Genomic DNA, 25113 nt, shown 5'->3' with positions numbered 1-25113 from the left:
GAACAAGTAATGGAGACTGAAGTGGAAGCTGTGCAATTAGTAAACATTAATGATAAGTGTAACTGTGTGTTTGCAGTCATAATTGCTATCTGCTTTTAACACGTAACAGCATGTGTCCATCATTTCAGCAGGTTCAGATCCAACTTTAGCTTTGGCTTTTTTTTTGGCAACTCAAAAAGCCACTCATGCTGAAAATACACAATACAATCTGGCTGTTACATTAGTGTACTGGCAATGCAGGTGTAGCACAGATGTCTGGATTGCACAGGTGTATGAAAAGTCATAATTCACAGAGTGAGAGAGATCCGAAGGGCTGTATAATGTTTGAGCCCTCGCGGCACACTCAACGAGAGCGTGTTTTTCCAAAAACCACTTGCTTTGTTTCCCCCGTAACTAATAACATGCTGTGTACAGTCACGGCTGCATTAATCAGGGGTTTTGTCCTGTGTTGTAAAAGCATGCCACATCTCACTCAAGCTGTTGTAAGATATAAGACATAAATATGTTTGTGACATAATAGCTAAGTGCCAGAGTTGTGGGGCTGCATTGTTCCACTGCTTGAGCACAGCACGACGTCTTTAAAAGCAGACAACCTAACGGAACAAGCTTAAGCAAAGGCAAATGCTTCTGACATCAATGGACATCAAGCCATCACCAGTTCCCTCTGCAGGCTTTTAGCATTCTTTGCACCACACAAATCCTTTATACCAATAAAGCTGCACCCTTATAGAATGACAGAATAGATTAGAGTGGACTTGCAGGTTAGTATAAATAGCTGTGCTGTAACTGTATAGCAGAGGCAGAGCTCTAATCGGTGTATACTTCACACTGGAGTTGTGCTTCACAGAGTTCTGCGTCACAATGTGATGTTAATGCATGGCAGAGCAGAGCTATACTAATACACAGTGAAAGCAGGAAATACTACAAAGCAAAACAGAAGGATGTAATGGATGAAGGGGGTAACAAGCCCACTGCTGTGCAGTAAAACAGGAGAGGTAGTAATGTAAACAACATCCCACAGAAGACAAACAAGATGAAACTACAAGATTTTGAACAATCCTCTATACTGTTAGAAAAGTCTACTGACATGGTGAAATGGACTAAAATAGAAATATAGCACCCCTAGTGGAAAGACTTTGCTTAGGCAATATAGGGTTGAGTGATTCTATACCACAGAGGTTCAAAATAGTTTTTACCCCGATTTAAAATAAAATTTCGCATATGTTCAGTAAAAGGAGAGGCAACAAGTTATTTAGAAAAATCTGATTTACTTTGTTTCTACGTAGTTAATGCTCTATGATATTTTTCCAAGTATTCCAAGCTTTCAGCAGAACCTTACCAAGCTAAATATAGTAGAGCACAGACTTCCATTGCAGACAGGCTGAGACTGACAATTTCTCTGATGAAGTTACTGATAGACAGTCAATGTGTCAAGTGGAACAAGCCTATTACACTGTTTTTAAGGAAAAAAGACATTGGCAGAGCAAAGGCAAGCTGAAGAAATCACTCTGCGATCCATCACAAAGAAGAATGAACTGAATATTCTTCGTCTTGAACAGAGAAGACTAAAAAGAGACCTGATTCAACTATCCAAACAAAGTCAACCTACTGGACTTCTTCAGAGCTGGCACTGACAAATGAACCAGGTGACATACACAGAAACTGCAGGGAAGTGCATTTTAAACTGAGAACAGGAGGAACTTTGTTGCACAAGGGGCAGTGGGAGTCTGGAACCAGCCAACCAGCCACGCTGTCCAAGCTGATCCCCTGCTCTTAGGAAACCGCTGGACGAGATTGTCGGATCAATTAGCCACAGGCAACAAAACAAACAAGGGTGGAATGGCTTCCCTTCGTTTGCAACCATTCTCAAGTTCTTTTGTGTTTAAGAACAGTACTGAAGCACACCTGCTTCAGCAAGCATATTCCTGTCAACACAGATAGGCTACAACACAGACAGCAAACAGACTCACACAGGGTTACCCCTTTGTTGTATAAGAATAAGCTTTTATATTCCACGTTTAGGTGATCTAAATATTAGGTTACATTTATTACCGTTGAGAATAGAGGAAAGCAGCAGGACGGTGGAAAAGTAATCATTTAAATTTTAAAACAATTGACATGGGGATGTGTTAGCGGTTTAATCCTGTTACAGGAAGCAGGTTTTAAAAAGACAAGACAGAGAGCAGCACCGGGCAAGGAAGTATTGTAATACAGAGTAAAAGGAGGCTAAAGCCCATCTCTCCCCTTCTCCTCTTCCACACACGCGCCTCACAGAAAGGAAAAAAATCAATTCTCGGCTATATTTCCAGGCACCTGAGCAAGCAAGCGAGAGAGACAAGGGGAATGGAAGTGAGGAGAGAGAAAGACAGAGGGGGAGGAGAGAGACCAGCAGAGCGTTCTGTAAGCAAATGCTGCTCTCTCTCCTTCTCAGTGCCATCTTTCCCTCCCTGCTCATTCTGCTGCTGTTTCCTTTCCCCAGATGCCCACGGCACAGCCTACAGCATAAGACAAGGAGGCTTATACATAAGGAATAAGGTGACTGTGTTGTACAGTATGAAGGGGGGATCTGGGGAGGATTCTGTATGAAGGGGCGGGTTGGCGAGTTAGTGACCCCTTTGTAAGAAGGGGGGTCTTTGTGATCTTCAGGGAAAGGAGGATGGGAGCAGGGAATTCTTGTGATACTCAGCTTTGGAAGGGGGAAAGCAGCAATGATGTTCCTAGAACATAGAGGACCGTTTTGGGCTTCTGTTTCTCGGAACAGGTTTTCATATTTGCATTTTCCTTTATATTGTATGTCATTGTATTTTATGGTGTAACTTGCAGAGCTCAGACAATACATGTGACATTCCACTAAAGCATTTCATATTTTAATGTGAAGTTCAAGGGGATTAAGGGGAGGGAGGTGTTCCGGCAGAGGGAGACAGTGGAACAAAAGAAAGAAAATGAAAACCCTTTCTGCTTAAGTGGCTATTTTAAATGAAAAGGCGTGCAAGTCTCTGCTTTTTGTTTTTTGCCTCGGTGAAAAGAACCTCTTTATAATTCACTTTGGTCTCAGCTGACATGACAGGTTGAGTAAGGAATTCATCCAGAGGCACCTTCACCTCCTCTTCTGTGCCTTGTTCTTCAAGTCAGACTGAGGCCCTGGTCTGCACACTGTTGTTGCTCCTTCACAGTCCTCTCGGTACACCGCTGTCGCTGCTTTCTAATCGCTATTCTACCTCACCTCCTCAACACAGGTCTTTCCGCATGACAAACTGAAAGGTTACGAAATGAACAGAGGAATCGCCGACGATTCACTCCATCTTGCCTTACTCCCACACGATCACTGGCACAACGCAGGTGATCCCGATACTCCATTCTCCTTTGCCTTTTGCTAAAAGCTGCTCCACTTTGTCTCCTTTCCAGCTCCTTGGGTCCAAGGTTAAAGCCCACCCATTGCTGCTTTCCCGGCAGTATCTCTCAGCTCTACCCACAAGGCCTCTCTGCTTGCCAGTGCTTCTGCCTTTTAAAAACACTGCCTCCAGGCTGTGAAGCCACCAAGCAAAGCCAACTTCATCATTACTGCTACTCAATTGAGTTTGCTTTTCTCTTTCCAACACCGCCAGCCTAGAGCAGAGCCCTTGCACCTCCCAGCATTCACAGGGCAGAAATGACTCTCGCCAGCAGACTGCACGATACTGTACGACTAGAGGCAGAGCCACACTGCTGCACCACATTGTGCTGCATTCACCTCTGTTCCTTCCACCCTAACCGGTCACAACAAGGGACCCCTGGGGGTACTCAAAAACTGTCCGGGGTCCCCATAAACAAAAGAAAACTGCCAGGTCCAGTAAAACGTTAAATCAACGCTCTCAAACAACAGATCTGGTCTGACAGCTGTTATACAGGATCAGCAGAGGTCCAGTTCTGCTTCTTATATTTTATACTTTATGGTAGTATTAGTTATACTAATCATATTTCATTTTTGTTTTATGTTTAAAATGGGATCCTTATTGCATCCAATCCCTATTGAAGGATTTCTCAAAACATAGTTGCCCAGCAGAGAACAAATCCTGAACGAGCCAAGATTCTCCCATTTCTGAATCTCATACCTGGGAAAAGAACTATCCAAATCACGGGGGAATGCTGGAGTACGAGGAGGTTAACGGCAAGACATCTTAGAATTACTTTACGATGCTACCATATTCTGAGCAACCTACCATATTCTATTCTAGCAGCACTGCTTGTAATGTCACAGTATAATTTTTTTTGTAATATCTGGCGTCTAGATTGACAAGGGTGAAAAGCACAGGAAAACTGTGCCCCTACTGCACATGCCAGCCCAACAGGATGCTTTAATTCCAATCCAGAATTAATCAATATTGAGAATATTCTGGCACAGTAATTTATTCACCCAACAACAACATAATCATCAAGCCCTGTCTCTCACTTTTCATCAGCATTTCAGAAAGAAATTCATTAAATGTGAATAAACTCTCTAACCCTGCTTGGGAACATCTGTCACACAAGTGAAGAGGCTCCAAGAGTACAATATATGTGTTGCAGCCTCTGTTTGTGTACTGTGTATTAATGCTGAGGTGAATACCGATGTTTTCAGACAGCCTTCCATAATTCTTTCCCATGACTAATATATTTCAAATTAAAGGGGGTTGTACTTTTAAATTGCGCAGTTGTGTGCTGGGTCATCTATCATCTCCTAGATGATTTGAATTCTAAATAAGTTCATTATTTTACTTACTTGAGGTACCACACGTGTTACACCTTGAACCACTTTCATGGCAAATCCTCATGATAAATAGATCATAATCGGAACTGAAAAAAGAACTATCCCAATTAAACGTTTGTTCAGTCTGGCAGCAAAATAAACTGCATGAGTGACTGATGAGCAGATCTGCCTGCAACATCAGGAAGTGTTTCATTAGCAAAGTGCTCTCCCCAGCTCACATTCACAGCTACTAAGATACATCAGTTTAACCAGGACCTCAAGATGTTATGTAAAGCCAGATTGAGGTTTTAATTAATAATAATAATAATAATAATAATAATAATAGTTTACACTTATATTGTGTGCCACTGACTTAGAGCAACCAGCCCAGAAACATCTGATTTCAAAGCAACACCTGGCGAGAAAATACTAAGACTAGTATCCCTTATAACACTTGAATGTCTTAAGAATTGATCCAGTAGCCTATTTTGCAGGATACAGGATATTATCTATACACAGCCAAGTGTTTCTGGATTCCACTTCTCCACATATCACCATAGGTTACTTTGATTAAATGCATTTTCCAAAGCTAAATTAAGTAAGCAATATGCAACTATGAATCTCTAATAAAGGAATCTTACAGTCTGACAGATAACAGCCTATGTACTGGCCTGTTAGAACTTCTGTACCAGGTTTGTGAAACTGAGTTAAATTATTGTAAAGATTGTCCCTTTAACAGTCCAATCCCTGTTGCTAAGGGCAGCAGCTCAGTATATCCTGAACAGACACAGTGCGAGACACGGAGCTGTTTTGGCCGAACCTGGTGATTTATTCCCTAATTGATCAGTGAAGCCCCCTCATTTCCCCACAACAACAGCGCTGGGCTTACAGAATTCCTGTTTCTAAGCAACTGCAGGGATGAGGGTATGGAGGTGTGTGTGTGTGTGTATACTGTATGTGTGAGCGGGGTGGGGGGTGGCTCTCACATGTAACTGTAAGTGGCTCAGCCACAAGAAGACCATTTGAAATTTTAAACATCTTTTAATTCCCCAGTCATCAACTCAGCAGCCGAAAACCTGTACCGTTTGCAACACAAACACAGTTTGTTTACAATAGTGAAGAATTAGGCTTTCACTGAGGACAATGCAGCCATCACGCTCCACCACGAGGCCAGTCTAGATAATGACAAGTCGGTGGGACGTCTTTCAGATCTCTGCATTACAAAAACCGAACCCACCCAAAGGAGCTGTATCCCCAATGCCATCCAGCCTAAAACCCAAACCCAATGCTGGCATTTGTTGCAACTGCATCAGGATTGGACCAGTGAGAAGTCTAAATGAAAATGGTGATTTTACTTTTGCAGTTCGGGTGTTTTCTATTCCATGTGTGTATTTTTCTGATTTTAATAAGGTCTAGACGGTAGAGGATCACAAGCTTTTATTTGTCAAACAGCACCGCCTTTTTGTACGTGCGCACACACTTCAGCATGCCAGACACACCCACCGTTTCTACACTGCACTGAGAGGCACTGCTTTTCTCTCAAATGTCATCTTCTCCCTCTCCAGAGGAGTGAAAAAGGAGAGGATATTAGAAGAGCTGAGTGATAGGCTGCTATCAACAGGAAAGAGAGGCAATAAAGAGGAAATGTCCTGGTGGTTTCCACTCAGCCAGGTCAACGCCATCCAACAACTGGACTTCAAAGACAGAGTCAGCTTCAGAGGGTTAATTCCAGACTTCCTCAGATGTAGTTCTTTACACAGAGGGTTGTGGGTGTCTGGAACAAGCTGCCCAGCCATGTTCTTTAAACACATTCTCTGAAATCTTTCAGTAAATGGGTTCAAAAGCGTGCTCATTTTTTTAAATAGTCTAATTTTGGTGGCACTTGTTCAGTGTTGTCACCAAGGTGTCTTTCTTTCACCTTCGGAAGACTGTTTGGTTACAATCTGTTCTGCCAGTGCCTGCTGCTGAGGAACTAGTACACTATATGCTTTTTTACAGCAGTGCTCTATGTGCTGGGTTGTCAAACTATTTAGATAAACATATGTTCAGTATACAAAGAAGTTCTGACTTGGTCTCATTCTTAAAAACATATAAAAAATACCACCCATGTCAGAAAATCCCTGGACTGGCTTCCTTTTTAATTTCAATATATTGTTCTGGATGTCTAAGGCCATGAAGGAAATCTCTCCCTCCTTTCTGACTTCTGATAAAATATCCCCCTCGCGTCACTTTCTGCTGCTCTCTGGCTGGAATCCTGTTTGTCCGCTCAACAAGATAAAACTGCTGTCGATCTTCAGATTCTACCTTAAAGCTGTCTTGTTTAAACTGACATTCTTAAGGTCTTAATCTTTTTTTTTTTGTATAATTTATTCTCCTTTTTTATAGCGTGGCACTTTCCAACCATTTTTAGGAATGTGGATTTTTAAAATACTTTATGTAAGTGCTGGCAGTAGCAGCCAAAGAAGATTAAATGGCTTCTTCTCTTTTGCAAACTTCCTTAGATTCCAAATTTAATAAATTCCCGATCCATACTAATAAAAACCTTTGGCATACATTAAATCTTTTTGTAATGTTTAATTATTAAACAAGTCTATGACATCAAATAATCACACTGCCACACAGATTCAAAACAAGGTTAGAGCATCACCATCTGAACATAATCGAGTTTGCATGTCTTCAGCAGTCCACTGGAATGAACTATAGAAACAGCACACTGACAGACAGCTCAGTTGTCAGGGGAAAAAGCAGCATTATCGCCTGGAACGTCCACACTGACATCACTTTGGATTCCAAGACATTTCATAAGCAGGAGATCTTAACATGGCGGTACCTACATGTCACTGATGAACATTTTAAACTATTCATTTATCAAAAATAAAGCAAACAATTACAGTACATGTTAAGTGGCACTGTTATACAGTATGTACAGTAACTCGTGGAGGTGGTATCATTTTGTGTTTTTCTCTTACTTGTCCTTCATAAATAAGTAAAGAAAATTTAGCACTCGTAAAATAAATATATTCAGAAAAGTCTCATTCATTCACTCTCTTCATTTTCTACAGCAGTGTTGTATCAGGTTTTATTTTAATATTAGCAAGTGTTAAAAGTGACAAAGATGATCTGCTTCTTACTTCATTTTTTCAAGATTTTTTGAGTATCTTATTAAAAGATGTCTTAACTGGAGCTACTGGTACCGCTACAGAAAGCTGCTGAAGCCTCTGAAACATCCAAGACAAAAACAAAGATTGATCTGAAAGGAGAAAAATAACATGGAGAAGACAGTGAAGGAAGGGGACTGAATGAGTTCAGTCCAACACAACTGTACACTGGTTATCAATCCAGTGACACTGGTTATCTCTCACAGTCCTCTCCAGACAGACAGACAATGACATTGTTCCTGTTATTACAGCAGTAAATGAGTCGTTTTCATTTCCAAGCTGTTGGGCACGAAAACTAGTAATAACTAGCATTTATGTTGTTATTATTATTTTTTTAAACAATCCCAAAGGGCTATAATGGAATAAGGTTAAAATGCCAATATATTTACTATTTAGAAGCAACAATCTACACAAAATTCATCAAGGTGGAATATAAGGGCAATGACATTGAATTTCCTGTAGCCATTCTGATTTAAAAAACACTACTGTTGTCATGAATATACACGCACAACCACAATATGCATATACACATATTTACATAAGCATTTACATAAATGAGCTCACATAAGATCACTTTTAATACTTTGTAGTCTCTGATGCCAAGTTTTCAAGCAAGCCGTAAATTCAAAGAAACACAATTAGGAGGCTGAAGAACCAGTCTTGATGACGCTGGCTGGCAATTTACAAACTGATAAATCTTTGACTACAGTTCAATAAGTTAGCAATCGCCCAGGGGGAGATAGAGGCTATTGAAATGCAGTCGGAGAAGAAGCATTTTTGTAAATTATGGCAGTGCTGCCTACTTTGTATTCTTAGCCGGTATTTTTATTCCCTTTTCATGGAATGAAAACTAGGACTGGAGATTTAGACCAGAAGGTGGTGTAAAAAAAATAGAAGAAGAGAAAAAAACCTAAGATTGCAGCGAGGGAAATTCATTACTTCACTCCTCAACGTTTTCAATTTCCTTTGCACATCTATTTTGTTTCTGTATTTTTTGTTGTTAAAGTCTCATACATCTGCATAGATTGTGACTTGCAGATTCTTCACTCCCCTAACTGAGGATACTGGAAAGAGATGAGTGCTCTCTGCCCACAGTGTCGGTCCAGGTTGGCCTCTAGCCCCTGTGAACCTGATCAGGCATCAGGCTTTCCAGGAAACCCAGCTGTGGAGACACGTGAATAGACAATGACAAGGCCCAGGGCACCTTGTTCATTTGTTCTTTCTGTAAATACTGTGCTATATGTTGACAATGATGATGAAGTCAAAATGTCAACTACTGAAAAGGGGACGGGAAATCCTCTCTTTTTCCTTTTTTGTAAATCGTTTTCAGATAAAACACGGTACAGACAATTTAAATGTTCTGTAATGCTACTTTAACACTTATTTAAATACTTTAACTTTAACTCCCAGATCATGGATTTTTGTTGGTTTAAAACACAATTAAAATACATGTGGAACAAAATGTAAACTACTTTGATTACGCGTAAGGTCCTTAACTAGAAAGATGTTACTATTATTTGCCTTTGGAATGAAAGCATTCGCAGGAAAGACAGCTCAACCTCTGTGACTTGATCCCACATTGAGCCGGGCTAGAAGCATGAAGCCCCACAGATATGTTCCCGTCACAACCACTCACTGCCCTGTGGAAAGCCCTGGCCCAGATAGAAGAGCGCACTCTTTCAGCCCATGGGTATGTTGGCTCCCTGGAATCCCCCCGATGATCAATGAGTTGGAAGAAAAATAATTACAGGTCACGGCCCCTCTGCACTCCAGAGAATAGAGGAGGGCAAAATTCCACCTTGCTTCCTTTCCTCTGTCTATGGAAAACACACAGAGATCACCGCATCTGCTCTGACAGCTTAGGGAGTGCTGTGCTAATGCCAGGATAATGCACTTTAAGCATTCAATTACTGCCTCATAATTAATATACAGACAACATGATAATTAATGATGCTTAGTCACTGCTAAATTTACACAAAAAAAAGCATTTGAGTGCAGATCGCATTAGAGGGCTTTTAAAAGACACACAAAGTGCCATGTGAAGATCGAAGAAGATGCTGAAAATCAGAAAGCGTAGCAATGTCCGCATGTGCGTAAGAAAAATAAATTAAATCTCAAACTTTACAAGGTGACCTATCAAGAACCATTTACTTCAGCCTGTCTTCCTGTCTTCCTTATTTTCCCAAAACAGACAAGCTGTTTGAGTGATTATTTACAGTACAGCACAGCGTATTTTCAGGCTACCACTAAGTATATCAGCTGAGAGAATCCTCCAAGTTACTGCTGCCAATTTCTCAAACATTTACTGTTTGATTTCCAAAAATGGAAAACTGAACTCTGATACACAGAAACATCTGGCAGTATGAATGGGGAGGCTTGGGTTTCAGTGCTTTAAATGTTATTCAATCATAATTTTTCAGAGTTCCAGTCCCCTCTCAGGGGAAGCTCCACAAAATGCCAAATGGAAAGCAAATGGAATTCGGTACCTTTACATGTCATGAACCTAGAACTTTAAATGCTTTAGCTTATCACTTCAACCATAATCTAATTTTGTGGCATAAATCCATATATACAGACTTTCAATGTATATACGGTAAATTTAGACCTACAGAAGTAGCTCTGAGGACAGGCAGCAAGAAGAATGAGAAGGCTTAAACTGACCAACAGAATTGAAACTGTGGGTTAATATTTCTGGAAAAAGGTTCTCTTTACAGAGAAGGCTTGAATGTTTGAGCTGGACGGCTATAATCAATAACAGTTTATTCTAAGGTCAACTGGTAGGCAGTATAGTCAGTCTACCACAGCTACAACTGTGGGGCTGCATCACTACCTGAAGCGTTTTGAATTTACATTACATTAGGAGCACCCTGACAGATCTGGCCAGATGTCAAAAGCTAAGCAATTCTGGGCCTGAAATGTACTGGGATGGGATGTGATGGACCTCCAAAGCAAGCTATAAGGTGCTCTTCCTTTGGACCAGAATATTTGTTGGTTGTATAACCCCTGAGATACAAGACAAGACATTTAGACATATTTAATACAATGAATGCATAATATTTCAGCAAACAAGTAATAATCAAAATTCTACTTTTAGTGTCAGAACTGACAAGCAGGGATGGAATCTTGCAACACAGTGTTGTCAAAAGAGCATGAAACTTCCTCTCGCGGTGTCTTTGATGTAAACATCAGCAGACTGCAATATCAATAATTAAGGCTAACTCATACAAACGCTTTAAAAGCTTTTACAGCCAGGAAATCTGAAACAATGTAAGAGGTCCCAAGCAGACATTGTAGCCAAGTCTTCCACATTAAATTCACGGCAATTGCTGTGACCTCAGGCTGTGTTAAAAATGCATCACCCTCCTTTGAGCTCCATCCCTAGGGACAGCAGTGAGGCAGCTATGATTCATGATCCCGTGTGACATGCAGATTGAGCTGGCATAGGAAAGTGTAAAAACAAATATTTTTAGTTTTTTTTTTTTTTCATTTTCACAGCCATAATGCAATTGTTCTTGATTTACAGTGGCACCATCTTTGGTTTCCATAGTACTTTTCTTTCAAAAGATAACATAAACCAACACACACACAGAGGAGACCAGAATGAGACGGACAAGGGCTATAGGACGATAGAAAGTCAGACAGGTACTCAGGAACATAGCCATGGAGAGCCCTATAGGTATCACTTATATATAGACTACTACTGTATTTTTCATAAGCCATCTCCATAATGCTATGCTCCTCAGGTCTGGTCTTTGAGATCCACAGTTTAACATATTATGTCAGTCTGCTTGTAACTTTTGCACCTGTGCATGGAAAGACCTAATTAGGCCTTGATTGATAAAATTTGTCTCTTTTTGAGGTTGGACCACACTTGGAAAACCCTGCAAAGCAATAGAACTACCTGCTGAAAGGACAGCTTACAGCTACTGAAGATGGAAGCAGGAAAATATAATAGCACTGCAAGGTGGTTTACAGTGTATAAGGTCTTTCCCAACTCGTCACATTCCTATTAATTTAACTTGGACAAGTCTTCTCAGAACAATGCACAGTTTATATGTATACTAATAGCACAGAAACGACATTTGGGCAAAAAAAACATAATACAATACACATCAATTATCTCTAAAGAACAAACGTTTCTTAACGGATGCCTTAAGAAACATTTTCTTCACTGCACTACACATCAGAGTAGGAAAGTATGTCTGCACATTTCCGTGAATTTCTTTAGTGATGTACTAAATAAAATGAAGGCAATACAGACAAGGAATTGTCAAAATCCTGCAAATTACAAAACCCTTTCTGTGCAAAACACATGAGAACTGACTCACTTGCTATATTTAGTTTTCACCAGTTCATCCTTCCATAAATAAGTAACATAACTAAGGCTACCAGGAAATTGCTGGCTGGGAAATACAATGTCAGGTCATTAATATGGTTTTGTGCTCCAGGACTGCTGTGGCTCACAAGCCCCAGTCAGAAGCTATACTGATTAAAGGGGAAAACAGGCAGAACTGGGCTGACTGTGATTTCTCCCAAGGCCCGATGATCCCTCAAATGCACATTTTACCAGGTAATGAATTGGATGAACAAATCTTCATCATATCCAAGGATCCCACAGGGCTCCAGAAAAACGCCCCAGGCTGAAGCTCGGATCGCTCGGCACAGGGACCCGCCAGCGAGCCTGCGCGCACCGCAGACTGGCCTTGGAGCAGGGGAGGGAGAAGGAGAACCGCATCCGAGAATCGTTCAAGCTACAGCACGAACTCCCAGGCAGTGGAATAACACTTACAGCACATGTCTACTTCTGGGCTCTTCTCACTGTAGAGGTGGCATGTCTGAATGGGAAACTGACAGTCCCAGCTGAAATCTATCTACCTGCTTTTGACACAAAGAACTGGATCCTGATAAAACATCCTGATTCCTCCCAGAAGGTGCTTTATAACTGATAACTTTGACGATACAGTACTCAACCTGCATTCCGCAGTTTTTATCACTCTCAGCTTTTATGCATTTAATGCATTTAAAGACCACTGAGGTAAAATGTACCAAATCAAAATACATGAGCATCTCATAGACAAAGGTACTAATATCAAGGATTCTAAAATCAAGCACAAGCATCTCTCCTTGTTGTTGTTATTCTAAATCATTCTAAATTAATGTAGGGCATATATACCTCAAAACGCATAATTCTGTGGAAAGAAAACCTAAACTACAACAACAATACGAATAACCAATTTGATTTTATATGATTTTTTCGCACCTTTGAAAGCAATCATCTCAAAGCACTTTAAAATAGATAAAAAGCCCTTCAGTTCAAATAAATCTAAAAATAATTCCAAAGCCGATACAGGAGATAATAAAAATAAAAACTGACAAACCAGTTGATACCAAAAACATCACTGTGCTCTCACAGCTGAAAATGAAGTACTGTTGGTGTATTTGCACCAAATTATGGTAAATTCATGTCTGCACTTTATCCATCTAAGTTTGAAAACAGGACTGGGAAAGAATGCAGGCTTGAAGAGATCAGCTTTACCCTTTACTGTAAACAATAAGTCAAGAAATATTTTCCTTCAATGGCTCTGTCATCAATCTGAACCCAATGACTTCCCTGTAATACGCTACACACCTGTTTAGCTTGCTAAAAGTGGGAAGATTGATAGAAAACACTGCAGCAGAACTAATTTTTTAAAATTTAATTTAAACGTCATTGTGCCACACAGAGGTGCCGCTACAAAGCTGCGACAAGTTGTTCAAAGTGAGCCCAGCACAAATGCAAACTGGAAGAAGAAGGTAAAAATTAATTAAAAGGTCAAACACCAACGTAATGCTATAGCAAATACAGTGGATGAATGGTTTGTAATACCCTCTTTAATCAAGTCAATGCAGCTGCAAAGGCACTCGTGAACAATGCACATCCCAGCATGTTAAATTAGCCCAAAACCCAGAACCAAGCCAGCAACACACTGTCACCATTATGTTGTAATCAACAGCCAATCATAGCTCAGCATTTGTATGCAAGGTAATATATATACTCCAGCGAACAGAGAGCCAATCAAAGCACAAAACACAGCACATACACAGTAACACAAAGACACACACCCCGAACTGTGTCAAAAGCCCAGAGCACAGCGCAGCCTTCTCACGCACGTCTAGTCAAAATTCCTCAATAGCCTGCATTTCAAGAGAACCACCTAAACACAAAAGCAGCCTAGTTTTAAAAACATATAAGCTACTGCACATTCATTTCTTAAACCACCAGTGTTATTTTCAAACATCTCAGTTTAATCAAGCTTCTCTTTTAATGTTTTGTCCAGCAGTCGTAAAAAAGCAATGCACATTTTAGTTTAAAAAATACCAAGGAGTCCAATTTTATCTGTCCAATATCAGTGATTTAATGTAACTTATGGCTTGTTACTTTATCTGATACACCACCTCAAGGTCCACCCCAGTCACAGACACAGTCACAGTTGGCACAACTCAACAGTCTCAGTTTAGTCCTGTTTAAGTGAAAGGTTTGAACAGCAGAAACAAAAACAATCTACAGTCAACAAATGAGTGTAATTCCTTATTTTCATATTGTTATTCACTAGATTTTCTTACTGGGGTCTATGGCATTAAACCATTAAACCCAAAGACAAGATGTCCAATCCACTGAAATCATCTATCAAAAACCCTGCAAGAAAATGTAAAAAGCTAGTAACGCTTAACAGAAGAATACTCCAAATGTATACTGTTGGATGCACTGTAAAACAGCAAAGGAAATAACATAGTTACATCCATTAACTACAATTTAAAATAATGAAATAATGTGTAAATAAAATATAAATAATATAAAAATAATGAAAGTTACTATGAATGGTCACAGTCTGGAGCAGGTCAAGATTCCTATACTTAGGCGCTGTTGTGCCAAAAAACACACAGAAGTCAAGGTGAATGACAAAACCTGAAACAGCAGATCAAAGTTTCTGAATTCCTCTCAGATTCACACACCCCAATTAGCTTTCTGCCACTTATTAGTATGATGTGCTGAGGCAGTGCTGACTCAGCATTTCCAATACAGGGCTACAACCATGACCCAGCTCTGAACTGCTTGTGAGGATTAAGTTGGCCCACAGAGTCAAGTTTTTCCCCAAGCCCGGCAGGTTAGAAAAACTCTCTGGACACTTTCAAACACAGACACAGAACTTGGCAGCCTAGGATCTGTCTTGTTAACACCGAACTGCAACCTACCGTGACTCAAACCAAGTGACAGCCAGGGCTCACTCCACAGCGTGTGGTGACCTTGGCAAGATTATGAAGGACTAGTGCAACTCAGGGTCTCTGAAAATGAGTGCTCGTACGCTCACAGACATTAAGCTTTTTTACCATTTCAAAGCCAGCTTTTAGTCACTAGTTGCACGCCCAAGACATCCAGCCTAGCTTGGCGAGAGCTTTCACATATTGGCAGAAATGGGCTCCAGAATGTTAACTCCACAGCTCAGCTTCCACAGCGCAAAGTTCATGAGCATCCTTCTCTATGAGAAATGTCAACAGTGCCTTTCTGAAATTCAGTCTCTTTGTACTAAACTTTCACCACTTTCCATTTAACAAAGGGATCTGTGTGCACAGAATAGTGTCCTCCTGATTTAAAATATTTTTCAAATTATAACCATCAATTTTTGCTTTGCTTTCTCCTTTTTGCAAAAACAGTAACCTACTGTGAGGATTTAAGCTCATGCTGGTCTTGCCCTGCGGAACCGGTGCTCATCCATCCAATTAAAAACCTGAAATTGCTCCAGCAAGAGTGGACTAGTGGTATATTCCTCACTAGCGATATATCCCAAATGCTTAAAACTGATCGCATGTTAGTCTTTTATGTGGATAAATCTTATTTTTCATAACACCAAAGGCTCTGCAAATGTAAAGCATGTTTGGTTCGTGACGGGTCTGAACAACACGTCTCAATTCAGGTGGCAATTCTGCTACTGAAGCATGAGAACTTCATTTGTTGGAGATGAACTGCTCAAGGTTAGCGATCAAAGATGGAAAGAAATCAAGGTCATTGCTGCCCGCTTTCTGCCTTTCTGTGCACACAGCCCCCAGTTAATACCCCTCCCCGCCCCAGAATCAGTTCTCATTTTCCCCTTAATCACTCTCCCATTTTCCCTCCGTATCCTGACTCCACTCCTTAGTATCCTGATGCCTGCCTTCCTTTTTATCTGGTCTTTCTCTTCCCAACCCCTCTGTAATTCCCAGCTCTTCCAAACGCGGGGTCCATCTCTCCCTTCATTCTTCCGCTCTTCTTCCATTCTGTCCTTATCCTTTTGATCCCCATCCCCTTTTCTCGCCCTCCCCTAGTAAACCCCCAAGCCTTTCATCCCTGCCTTTCCCCAAGCCTTGCCCAGCCCCTCCCTCGGTCCACCTCTCCTTCTCCACTCGCTCCCGCTCCTGTGAATATTTCTCCGTGGCAACCAGACTGTCCCCGGGTGACAGCCTGTGTGAAGGCTGTAGCGCGCAGAACAGAGGGATCCTCCTGACACCAACACTAACAAGCCATTCCTCTTATTCCGTCTCGCTGACTGTCGGCAAACCACCTCTCCTGCCTCCTCTCTCTTCTTGCAGACGCTTAGTCTCTCAGTCAGCCATAGCTGCCTGTGTCCCTCCATTAACCATACACCTCTTCCTGCTTTTTCCTTTGGATTCTCTCCTTTTCCCTCTCTCATCCTGCACCAGCTCCTGCGAGCGCCCTTGCTTGCAGACCTCTCCCCAGTTTGCTCTCGCAGAAATGCCCTAACCTCTTTGCCTGTCTGGGTGGTTCACGGGTCAAACCTGCACATTCTCATTCTCTGCCTGCGTGTCTCCTTCCCTGTCCGTGCTTCCCCAGAAGACACCCCATCCTTGGCAAAACATGCCTCCTTCTCTTTGTGCATGTGAGAAAGCACTTAAAGCACTAAAGCGCAGAACTAAAGCAATGTGCTTGCTGCTTCATACTCTTCAACAAGAGAGGAATGCTACATCTCTCCCGTGCTACAGTTCATCCCTCCTTCTCTCCCATTCCATGTGCACGAACTCCCTTCCTCTCTGCCAGCCGAGCTGCTGTCCCTGTGCCGTTCTGTGCCTCTGCCCCTCACCCTCTCGGACTGTCTTCCATCCTTGTTCCCCACTCCTCCTCCTCCTTCTCCCTCCTCTCCATCCCCTCTCCATTCTGACACCCGGCGCCGGCTGTCACTCTTCTGGCCTCCTCTTTCCTTTCACTTCTGCACTCTGTTTCAATCCCACACAGTTGCTTTTTTTCCCCCCCCTGCTCATTCACTTGCAGTGCCCGCTTTCCCACAGCTGTCCACACATCTGCCCGCTTGCTCTCCAAGCAGTGGCGAGATAAGCAGCCCTCCCCAGTGCGCTTCCCTCGGTCCTCTCTCCGAAACAAAACCTGCTCCTCTGCTGACACCCCCAGCATCCTTCCCCATGCTCCCCTCTCCCCCTGACCCTTTCCAAAACACCACTCTTCTCGCTTTGCTTTTCTGTTACAAGAGCGTGAGCAGAAAATACAGCAATGACACATCAACCCCCCTGATATCAGATAACTGACAGCCAGCAGTTGGAAAACACGCAAATTAAAAATACCTGCTACTAAAGTATGCATGGAGATAGAGTTGACATGCCTTGGGATGGTGCATTTCCCATTCTGCAACACGAACCACTTGTGTTGTGAGTAATATTGTTTCCTGTTCTTTTTTTCTGTCTTTCTCTCTCTCCTTTTCTCAGTCTCTGTCTCTTTCTGCCTCTCACTCTCTTCTCTTCTCTTATTCGCTCTTCCCGTCTTCCGTCCTCCTTCCTTTTCTTTCCCTTCTTGTCTTCCTCGCCGGGTTCCTCCTTCGCCCGAGATGGCTCTGTTCCAGCCACGCAATGACAGCCCCGCGCGCTCTGTGTTTGTGTGTGTGGTTCTCTCTCGTATTTGTGTGCCGGTACGAGAGAGATGCTCAGCACAGCTAAGAATGAACAAAAAATTAGCTCATGAGAGATTAATGTGTTCTCTCTCTCTCTCCCTCTGCCTCTCTCTACCTCTCCCTCTCCCGTTCTCTTAAAGGTACAGCGAACCTCTGCATTGCTACAGGCAAGGAATATCTCACACACTGAGAGCTATTATGGTAATCAAAGGGAGTCCAGGGACAAGGTCTGTTTGAGCACTGAGGCATAGCGGAGAGTGTGAAATTGTGGTGCAATGGTCTAAGACAGGAGGCTGGGAGGCTGCATGAGTTATAGCTTAGAAACAGCAGATCAGGACCCAGGAAAGCAGTATAGGCTGTGTGTCGGGCAACAGCGATGAACCGCTGGACCATGAGTCTTGGGGGTGGTGTGGTCAGAGATAAAGAGGTCTGAATTTAGAGTGAAGGGAGGAAGCAGGGTGACTTAATTGACAGAAGCAGGTGTGCCAAGGAGGTGTGTTTTCATAGATAGAGGTTGGATGCTGGAAGCAAGGAATTTATGGTAATTATGTGGGTTATTGGAGGCCTGGGTTTTAATGAATCAAAGCAGTTTATCTGAGGCAGTAAATTTTAATTGTTAGAATCAGAATATTGAAGGCATGGGATTTAAGTGTTATAGACAGGATGCTGGAGGCTGCAGGATTTAAAGGATAGAGGCAGTTTATTAAAGGCAGTTGGTTATGATGGTTGTGGACAGAATATTGTAAGCAGTAACATTTAATCATTAGGGTTTAGGAATTGAGAGATAGTGGGTTTTAATTGTAAGAGACTGGATATCAGAATCAATGGGATTTCATTTTTAGAGTCAGTATACTGGAGACAGGGGATTTTATCTGTCAAAGGCAGGACACTGGAGGCACTGTGTTTTAATCGTCAGATATTGGAGTGGCTGTGTTACATTGATTAGAGATGAAATACTAGAGGTCCCCACCTCTAAAAGGTTAGTGGCACCACATTAGAGGCCAAAGTTTTCTAATAGTGCAAGGCAAAACATTTGAAGAGGGGTGTTTCAAGGCAGCGAGGACCTGTATTAGCACAGAGACCATGAAGATTAGATGAAAGACAAGAAGGAGCATGAAGGAGGAAAGCAACCCGTGGTAGTGGCTTTACTGAGAGTACTGGGAAAGACAGAATACAGAAAGACCAGCAATCAGACTGCAAGAAGCAGATAAAGGTAAACCACCCAAAAAACGCAAACAAGCAAGCACAAGAGAGAGTTAGTAATGAAGTGGTTGATAAATAATGCATGGGCACTGCGACTAGGGGACAGGAGTGCTGCCCAGCTGGTTTATCAAAAGAGAAGAAAGCCCAACCTCCTGTTTGCTTCCTTTTTCAAAGCAAATAATGGCATGCAGTCTCCTTTAATAAAGGTCCTCTGTGTTCCCAACAACAGCGAGCAACACATCGTGCAGAACAGGGCCTTGTGTCTCTCCATCTCTCCTTCCCAACCCTGTGTGGCTACAGGTCCCTCTTTTGTGCCTGAGCTGAATCTGGTAACCAGCAAACAGATCGGATGATACATCGAAAAACCTCAGGCTAGGCAACAATTATGACAACAAAGAAACATACTGTATTCACACACTCCTCCAAGGCTGCATAGTAACAGTTAATTGAACTCAGGGAAGCTGAGTGATTTCAGTTCAATAGTAAAAAAATGTCAATGGAAAAGGCACCACACTGGAAGATGACAGCATCAGCTCTACTTAACTGAACTTGTCTGTAGGAAGATACAAGCAAACGTATACTCTCCTATCTCTCCTCAAGCAGCCAGATCACAATGACAATAATGTACTTACAGCTCCAGGGAATACTACATTCTAGCTTCTTTTTTTGACTGTATATTTTAATGATATTTTTATTCTGAATTCAGCCAAGGACAGTATTGTAGATCGACTCACAGTTCTCATGCAAGACTATTGCTGACCTGTACAAAGGCCACCTGTACTTCCTGGGGTGGGGGGTCACTGCTACGTTTACACAGAGAAGACTACTTACCCTAACACAGGATTGTGAATAAAAGACAAAAACACAAGAATTGGTTTGGAGGTACTGGACTCTTCCCTGTCAATCTTTTATGCCACAGAATTGTGCTAGTGGACTTCATGTGGCCACACAGACTCTAAATCACAAAGGAGGTTATAAGGGGACTTGATTGGCATTCCCATTTATTCCTAAAAGGCAAGGACAGTCGATCCAGCTGACTGAATGTCCAGGCCTCAGTGACAATATAAAGACCCCAAGACAAAGGAGGACATTAAAATAAGGAACATTCTGGTACAGAAATCAGAAGATGCTTTTGGAAATATCGAGTCACAAGAGGCTCAAACCTAAGCCTTAGCCACCCTGCAGAAGCTGGATCTATGAGATCTTTCAGGAATGGCTTGACAGTTCTCAGTTTATTCAAGTCCTAACAACCAAACATACAAATCTGGCATCACCTCATTCTTAACCTTTCTCGTCTTCTTACATAAGAAACGTTAGTTATCACTGTCTTAAACGTTGACCAAAACAGAATATTGTGAGTGATAAAAGCTTAGTCAACACCATTAAGGAAAAATGCATATCAACTGACTCAGATTTTCTGCCTAAGAAAACGATGTCAAGAAAACAAAGGTTGTTTGCTGAAATAATGATATATGGCATTGTAATGCCTTTTTTATACATGGGTAGTTGCTGGGCTTAGAACAATCTGATCAATATAAAGCCCTAAGAGAAAATAAAAGGCATTCAAGCTTGACATGGTAGGCTTAATAATGGATACTGGGTGGTTTCCAAACCAGCAGGTGTATATTATTCATACACACGCATACAGTATAGTAGGCAAATGTACACATTTGTACAAATGGAAACAGAAATGCAGCCTGCACAAGACACATCATGTACACTATACAGAACTCGTTTAAAATTCACAAAATAATTACTTACATCTTTACACTCCACACCTAATTTACAGTTCCAGAAACGTTTAACTCGTCTTTGCTTAGGATTTTTTTTTTAAAAAAAACTTCTACCACATAGTAATGCAGAACTTTATCTGTATTTGGTGAACAATTTTTATATTCAAACGATTCATTTCAGCTGGGGGTAATAAAAACGACAGCACAATTATCACCTCCGATTCCTCCCGTTCTCTGGGGAGAAAGATTGTAACTGTCGGATATCCTGACTGCAGTTTTTAAAAAATTTGACCAAACCTTTCATTCCATTAAACAAGAAGAACTTGTTGAAGTACATAATTTCAACTCTTCGGTTCCAAAAACTTCATTCAAACAGTCCCTTACCTTCCAACACGTACCTCGGGCGGCAAAGCACAGGTCTAGGCCTTGAGCAGCTGTCTGACAGCTGACATCGACTCCGCATTTCAGCGGCCCCTCTCAAACACTAGCCATTGTGAACGCTGTCAGACTTAATAACCACTGTCTAGAACCTTATATCTCTATATTTCTGCGGTTGTCTGCCGTTATCTAAACAATTTTAAGTCATTTTTCACTGCGCGCTCTGGTATTAATTATGTCCTCAAGATGGCTGTTTTCCCGCCATTAACCTCCCTGAAGCGCAGCGCACAGCGACGAGCGTTGTGTTGTAAACGGATAAATCGTCGTGTCGAGCGAATAAAGGAAACTGTTTATTTCAGAAAGAAAATGAAATTGTCTTTAGACAAAAACAATTCCAGTTATTAAGTTTATATCACGGATTAATCACTCGTAGGTAACGTTTTGTCGGTTTCCGGCGTTCACCGTTTTGAGTATTGCCGTTGTCTGACATACAGTAATAAATGGCGGTGCTCCGGGAACAGATGCGTATTATTTTGAGTTTTTTAATTTTTTATATACACGAACACCCAGGGTGTTGCTGGGTGTCCCAGGGAGATTTGTGAAAACAAAATATCGGATTGTAACATAAGGGACTGCGATCTAATTTTTGTAAAGGAGCCTGGGTTCAGTTCTCCTTTCCTGTCCTGATAAAATGATATACGTTTTGTGGCACTTTCTTGCTGTAGCGAAATGGGCGGTGCGTATTTTCATCTGCTTATCACCAAAAACAAAATACAATAATCTGGTCTCATCGATCGGCAAGAACCGCAAAACACGAGCGCCGGTGCCATTTACAAGCATTTCGCTTGAACACCGAACAGCGACATCTGACTCTTGTCCTGCCCTCATCGTTTGCTTTGGGAAAAGTACTATCGGGAGTGCTATCGGTGTACACTGTGTCACTTTTCACCAGTCTGCCAGTGCTGGGTTTGGAAATGACATGGCCCATTCCCAAAGTGGTTGCTCTGCTCGATATCCCAGTATAGCCAGTGGAGGAAGACCAACATGGGAGCAAACGAGATAATGCCGGCATCACAGGAAAAGGCAAAGGTTTATTCCGTGCGGAACAGAAAAGAGACACAACGTTTCCCTTCAGACACACCTGGTGTCTCTTCTCTTTTCCTTTCAGCACGGAATACACCTTTACCTGTTCCTTTGCATCCTACGTCAACTCAATCAAAGGGGGGAGGTTTGGAGTTGGACGTTTCCAACTTTTCTCAACCTTTTCCGTCGTTTTAATGTGTCTCACCCGTCTCTGTCTGGCTGCTGGTGGGGGGGAGTAGAAATCTCACCTGTCTTGACTGCCTCACTAGAGTCCGGGTCCGGTGAGCTGGCCGAGGCGGTACCCTGTCACACACCTGCTCTGCAACCTCCTCTATCCGAGCGGTAAAATGTGCGCATTAGTCATGATGGGGTTCCTTCTTTCCGTGCGGTGACACATCGCATCTTATGGTGTGGGCAACAGCCGTGAGGGTAAAAAAAAATCCAAATAAACGGGTCAAAGCTTAAAACCCAGCGCCCCGGTCTCGACGGCCCCGGCGGTGCTGCAGGTGAGCGAGAGGAATGAAACTCAATCGCGAACCGCCGGTTCATGAATTAATGAAGAGCGCAAGAGCTCCCTGGGTCCTCTGTTATTAATCTGAACAAACACCCTGGGCAGTAACTCATCGCAGCCTTTTCCACCTCGCCAGCTCTGCGAGTCCGTCAACAGATGAAAGCTCCCGGTGTAACCCAAGATCCCAGCGCTACTTCAAGGAAAATACCAGACACCTTCATCCACAGGCGTCATAGTAGCGACGAGGAAGACAGAAGTCGAAGCATCTCCTCCTCGGACTTTATTTCCTATAGTTTTCCCGTTATTTACAGTATCTCTGACCCAGCACGCATACCCCGGTATGCAGACACCTGTTCGTGGTGAAATCGCTTCGCGGTTTTTTAAAAAATGAAAACGCAGTGTTTTAAAACTAACGGCACAAGTCTGTTGTAAAGGCTGGGCGTCAGACAAGTAAATTTCGTCAGTTTTCCCCGCTTATCAAAAAACAAAGGTGCTCTTTTCATGTTGGCAATAATCCCCCAAAACACACCTCCATTAGAAACCTGGGGGAATGTAACTTCCGTACACACATGTGAAAACTGAACTGGTTCGTTGCTACACCAGTGTACGCCCGTTTTTGCTTTTGAAATATGCACTTCAAACACAACCGCCATCGCCGCTTTAATCAGGTGAATTCCGGAGAGGGGCGGTGGAGAAGGAAAAGTAATTTTGAGAAATCCTACTAAGAATAAATTCGTAAATACTGTTTATGACGGGCCTTAAACGATTGCAAAAGAGCTTGATCTCCCATCTCATCTTCCTCCGCGTTTTAACTGCGCAACGGGACCGGCCAAAATTAAGAGAGACGTCGCCGAAACGCGTAACGCCAAGCCTACTTCGACAGGCTGGCTCCCCCGCAGGCCTCCACACGGGTCTATCAATCACTATTTTTATGTACGTATACAAGTAATTTTATTGGATTGACTGACGTATTTATGCGCCCTCGGCGATGATAAAAATGAACTCCGCCGGCGAGGAGCCGAGCTCATCACCGCAGGGCGGATCCCGCCTGCGTGCCGGGTCTCCAGGAGGCCGCAGGACCCGGCCCGAAGGAGCAGAACCAGCTCCTTTGCCTCGCCGTGATCGGACTGGCCGCCCTGTTGGGAATGACTGTGTCCTTTTCCATCCAGGCGCCAGGCAGCCTGGTCAGCCCTCAGGGAGAAATGAATTGAAGCGATTGACGGCCACCGTCTCCCCACCTCCCGGGGAAAGATGATGATGATGATGATGATGATGATGATAATTCCTTACACTTGTATAGCACTTTCCCTGGACACTCCACTCCGAAGCACTTTACAAGTAATGGGGATCCCCTCAACCACCAATGTGGGGGTTATTAGGAGGCCATGATTGGTAAAGGCCAGTGGGAAATTTGGCCAGGATGAGCGAAGATTACACAGCATGTACAAAATCAAAAAATCTTGCTCAGTCCTGCTCAATATGGTAATACCTCTGTGCAGTAAGTGGTACTAGTATATACACTAGTATCTTTATATGCAAGAGTTCTGCACAACAGACTGATCTTGGTTAAGCGACTGATTAGTCTGCATGTGTTTATTACTCATCAGTCATCTGCAGGCCTGAGTAAGCTTTCCTGTCTCACAACACCTACTTGTCCCTGAGCTGCTGGTCCCGGTGAAACTGTGCTGGATGCTAACTGGACTTGCCCCTGTGGGAGGTGTTGTTTTTGCCACAGCTCAGTGTGCAGTCCCACTGGGACACTGGGAATGGGAATATGAGCCCCTTTCCCGGAGTTCAAAAATAATTAATTTCTCAGCTCAGCCTGGTATGCCTGTGACTGCTCCACCCTGGAAGTTTCAATACAACACTCACTGCAGCGCACTGCTAACAGAACAGGACTGCAACGACTGGAGCGTCACCCTGCAATTAAGTATCTCGGGCAATGGTGAGGCTTATGATGGCTCTAACTGCGCAACGTCTGGATTTTAGTCATGACCATGAAACCTGAACCCTCTGCCCACGCCGTCTACGGAAACTTTGCTTTAAATGGGAAAATCATCGCCCGTGGAACATGAGCTTCTATACAATTACACCTGCACCTCTATTGCCAGTCAATAAGAAATGAGAGGCAATTCCATAGTAAAATTACTTTTAATACCTACCCAGTTTAGAACTGATGACCTGCTCAGACTGCTGTTGTGATCCTTGTGTTTCTCAGTTTACCTGAGCGATGTATTCCTCTGCTTGCCCAAGAGTGGACAGCATTTGGCACAGGGTGTGCCAGACTGCCACGCAATTGAATTAACAACTGGAGGAACGTTTCTTTCAATTTCCTGGAACAAGCAGCTATAGAAGCAGCTCACAACTGGCAACTCACTGAAGCTGAGCAGGTGTGAGCCTGGTCAGTACCTGG

General features: G+C 42.6%; 1 protein-coding gene across 4 annotated transcripts in view; it reads right to left on the bottom strand.

Annotated features, from left to right (window-relative positions):
* The window catches only part of srcin1a (SRC kinase signaling inhibitor 1a), a 139101-nt gene extending 117748 nt beyond the window's left edge, over window positions 1-21353 (bottom strand). For 3 of the 4 annotated variants that reach the window (XR_011183948.1, XM_069185783.1, XM_069185784.1), the window contains exon 1: window positions 21113-21353. Coding sequence is in view for 3 of the 4 variants with exons in the window: in XM_069185783.1 (XP_069041884.1) it covers window positions 21113-21191 (79 nt within the window). In the remaining variant the exon portion in view is untranslated. The remainder of the gene's footprint in view (window positions 1-21112) is intronic. The other variant, XM_069185785.1, reaches the window with a different exon arrangement.
* Window positions 21354-25113: the final 3760 nt, after the last annotated feature.

Source organism: Lepisosteus oculatus, chromosome 28 (assembly GCF_040954835.1).
Source record: "Lepisosteus oculatus isolate fLepOcu1 chromosome 28, fLepOcu1.hap2, whole genome shotgun sequence".
Lineage (NCBI taxonomy): Eukaryota > Metazoa > Chordata > Actinopteri > Semionotiformes > Lepisosteidae > Lepisosteus > Lepisosteus oculatus.
This window is presented reverse-complemented; position numbering and strand designations above follow the sequence as displayed.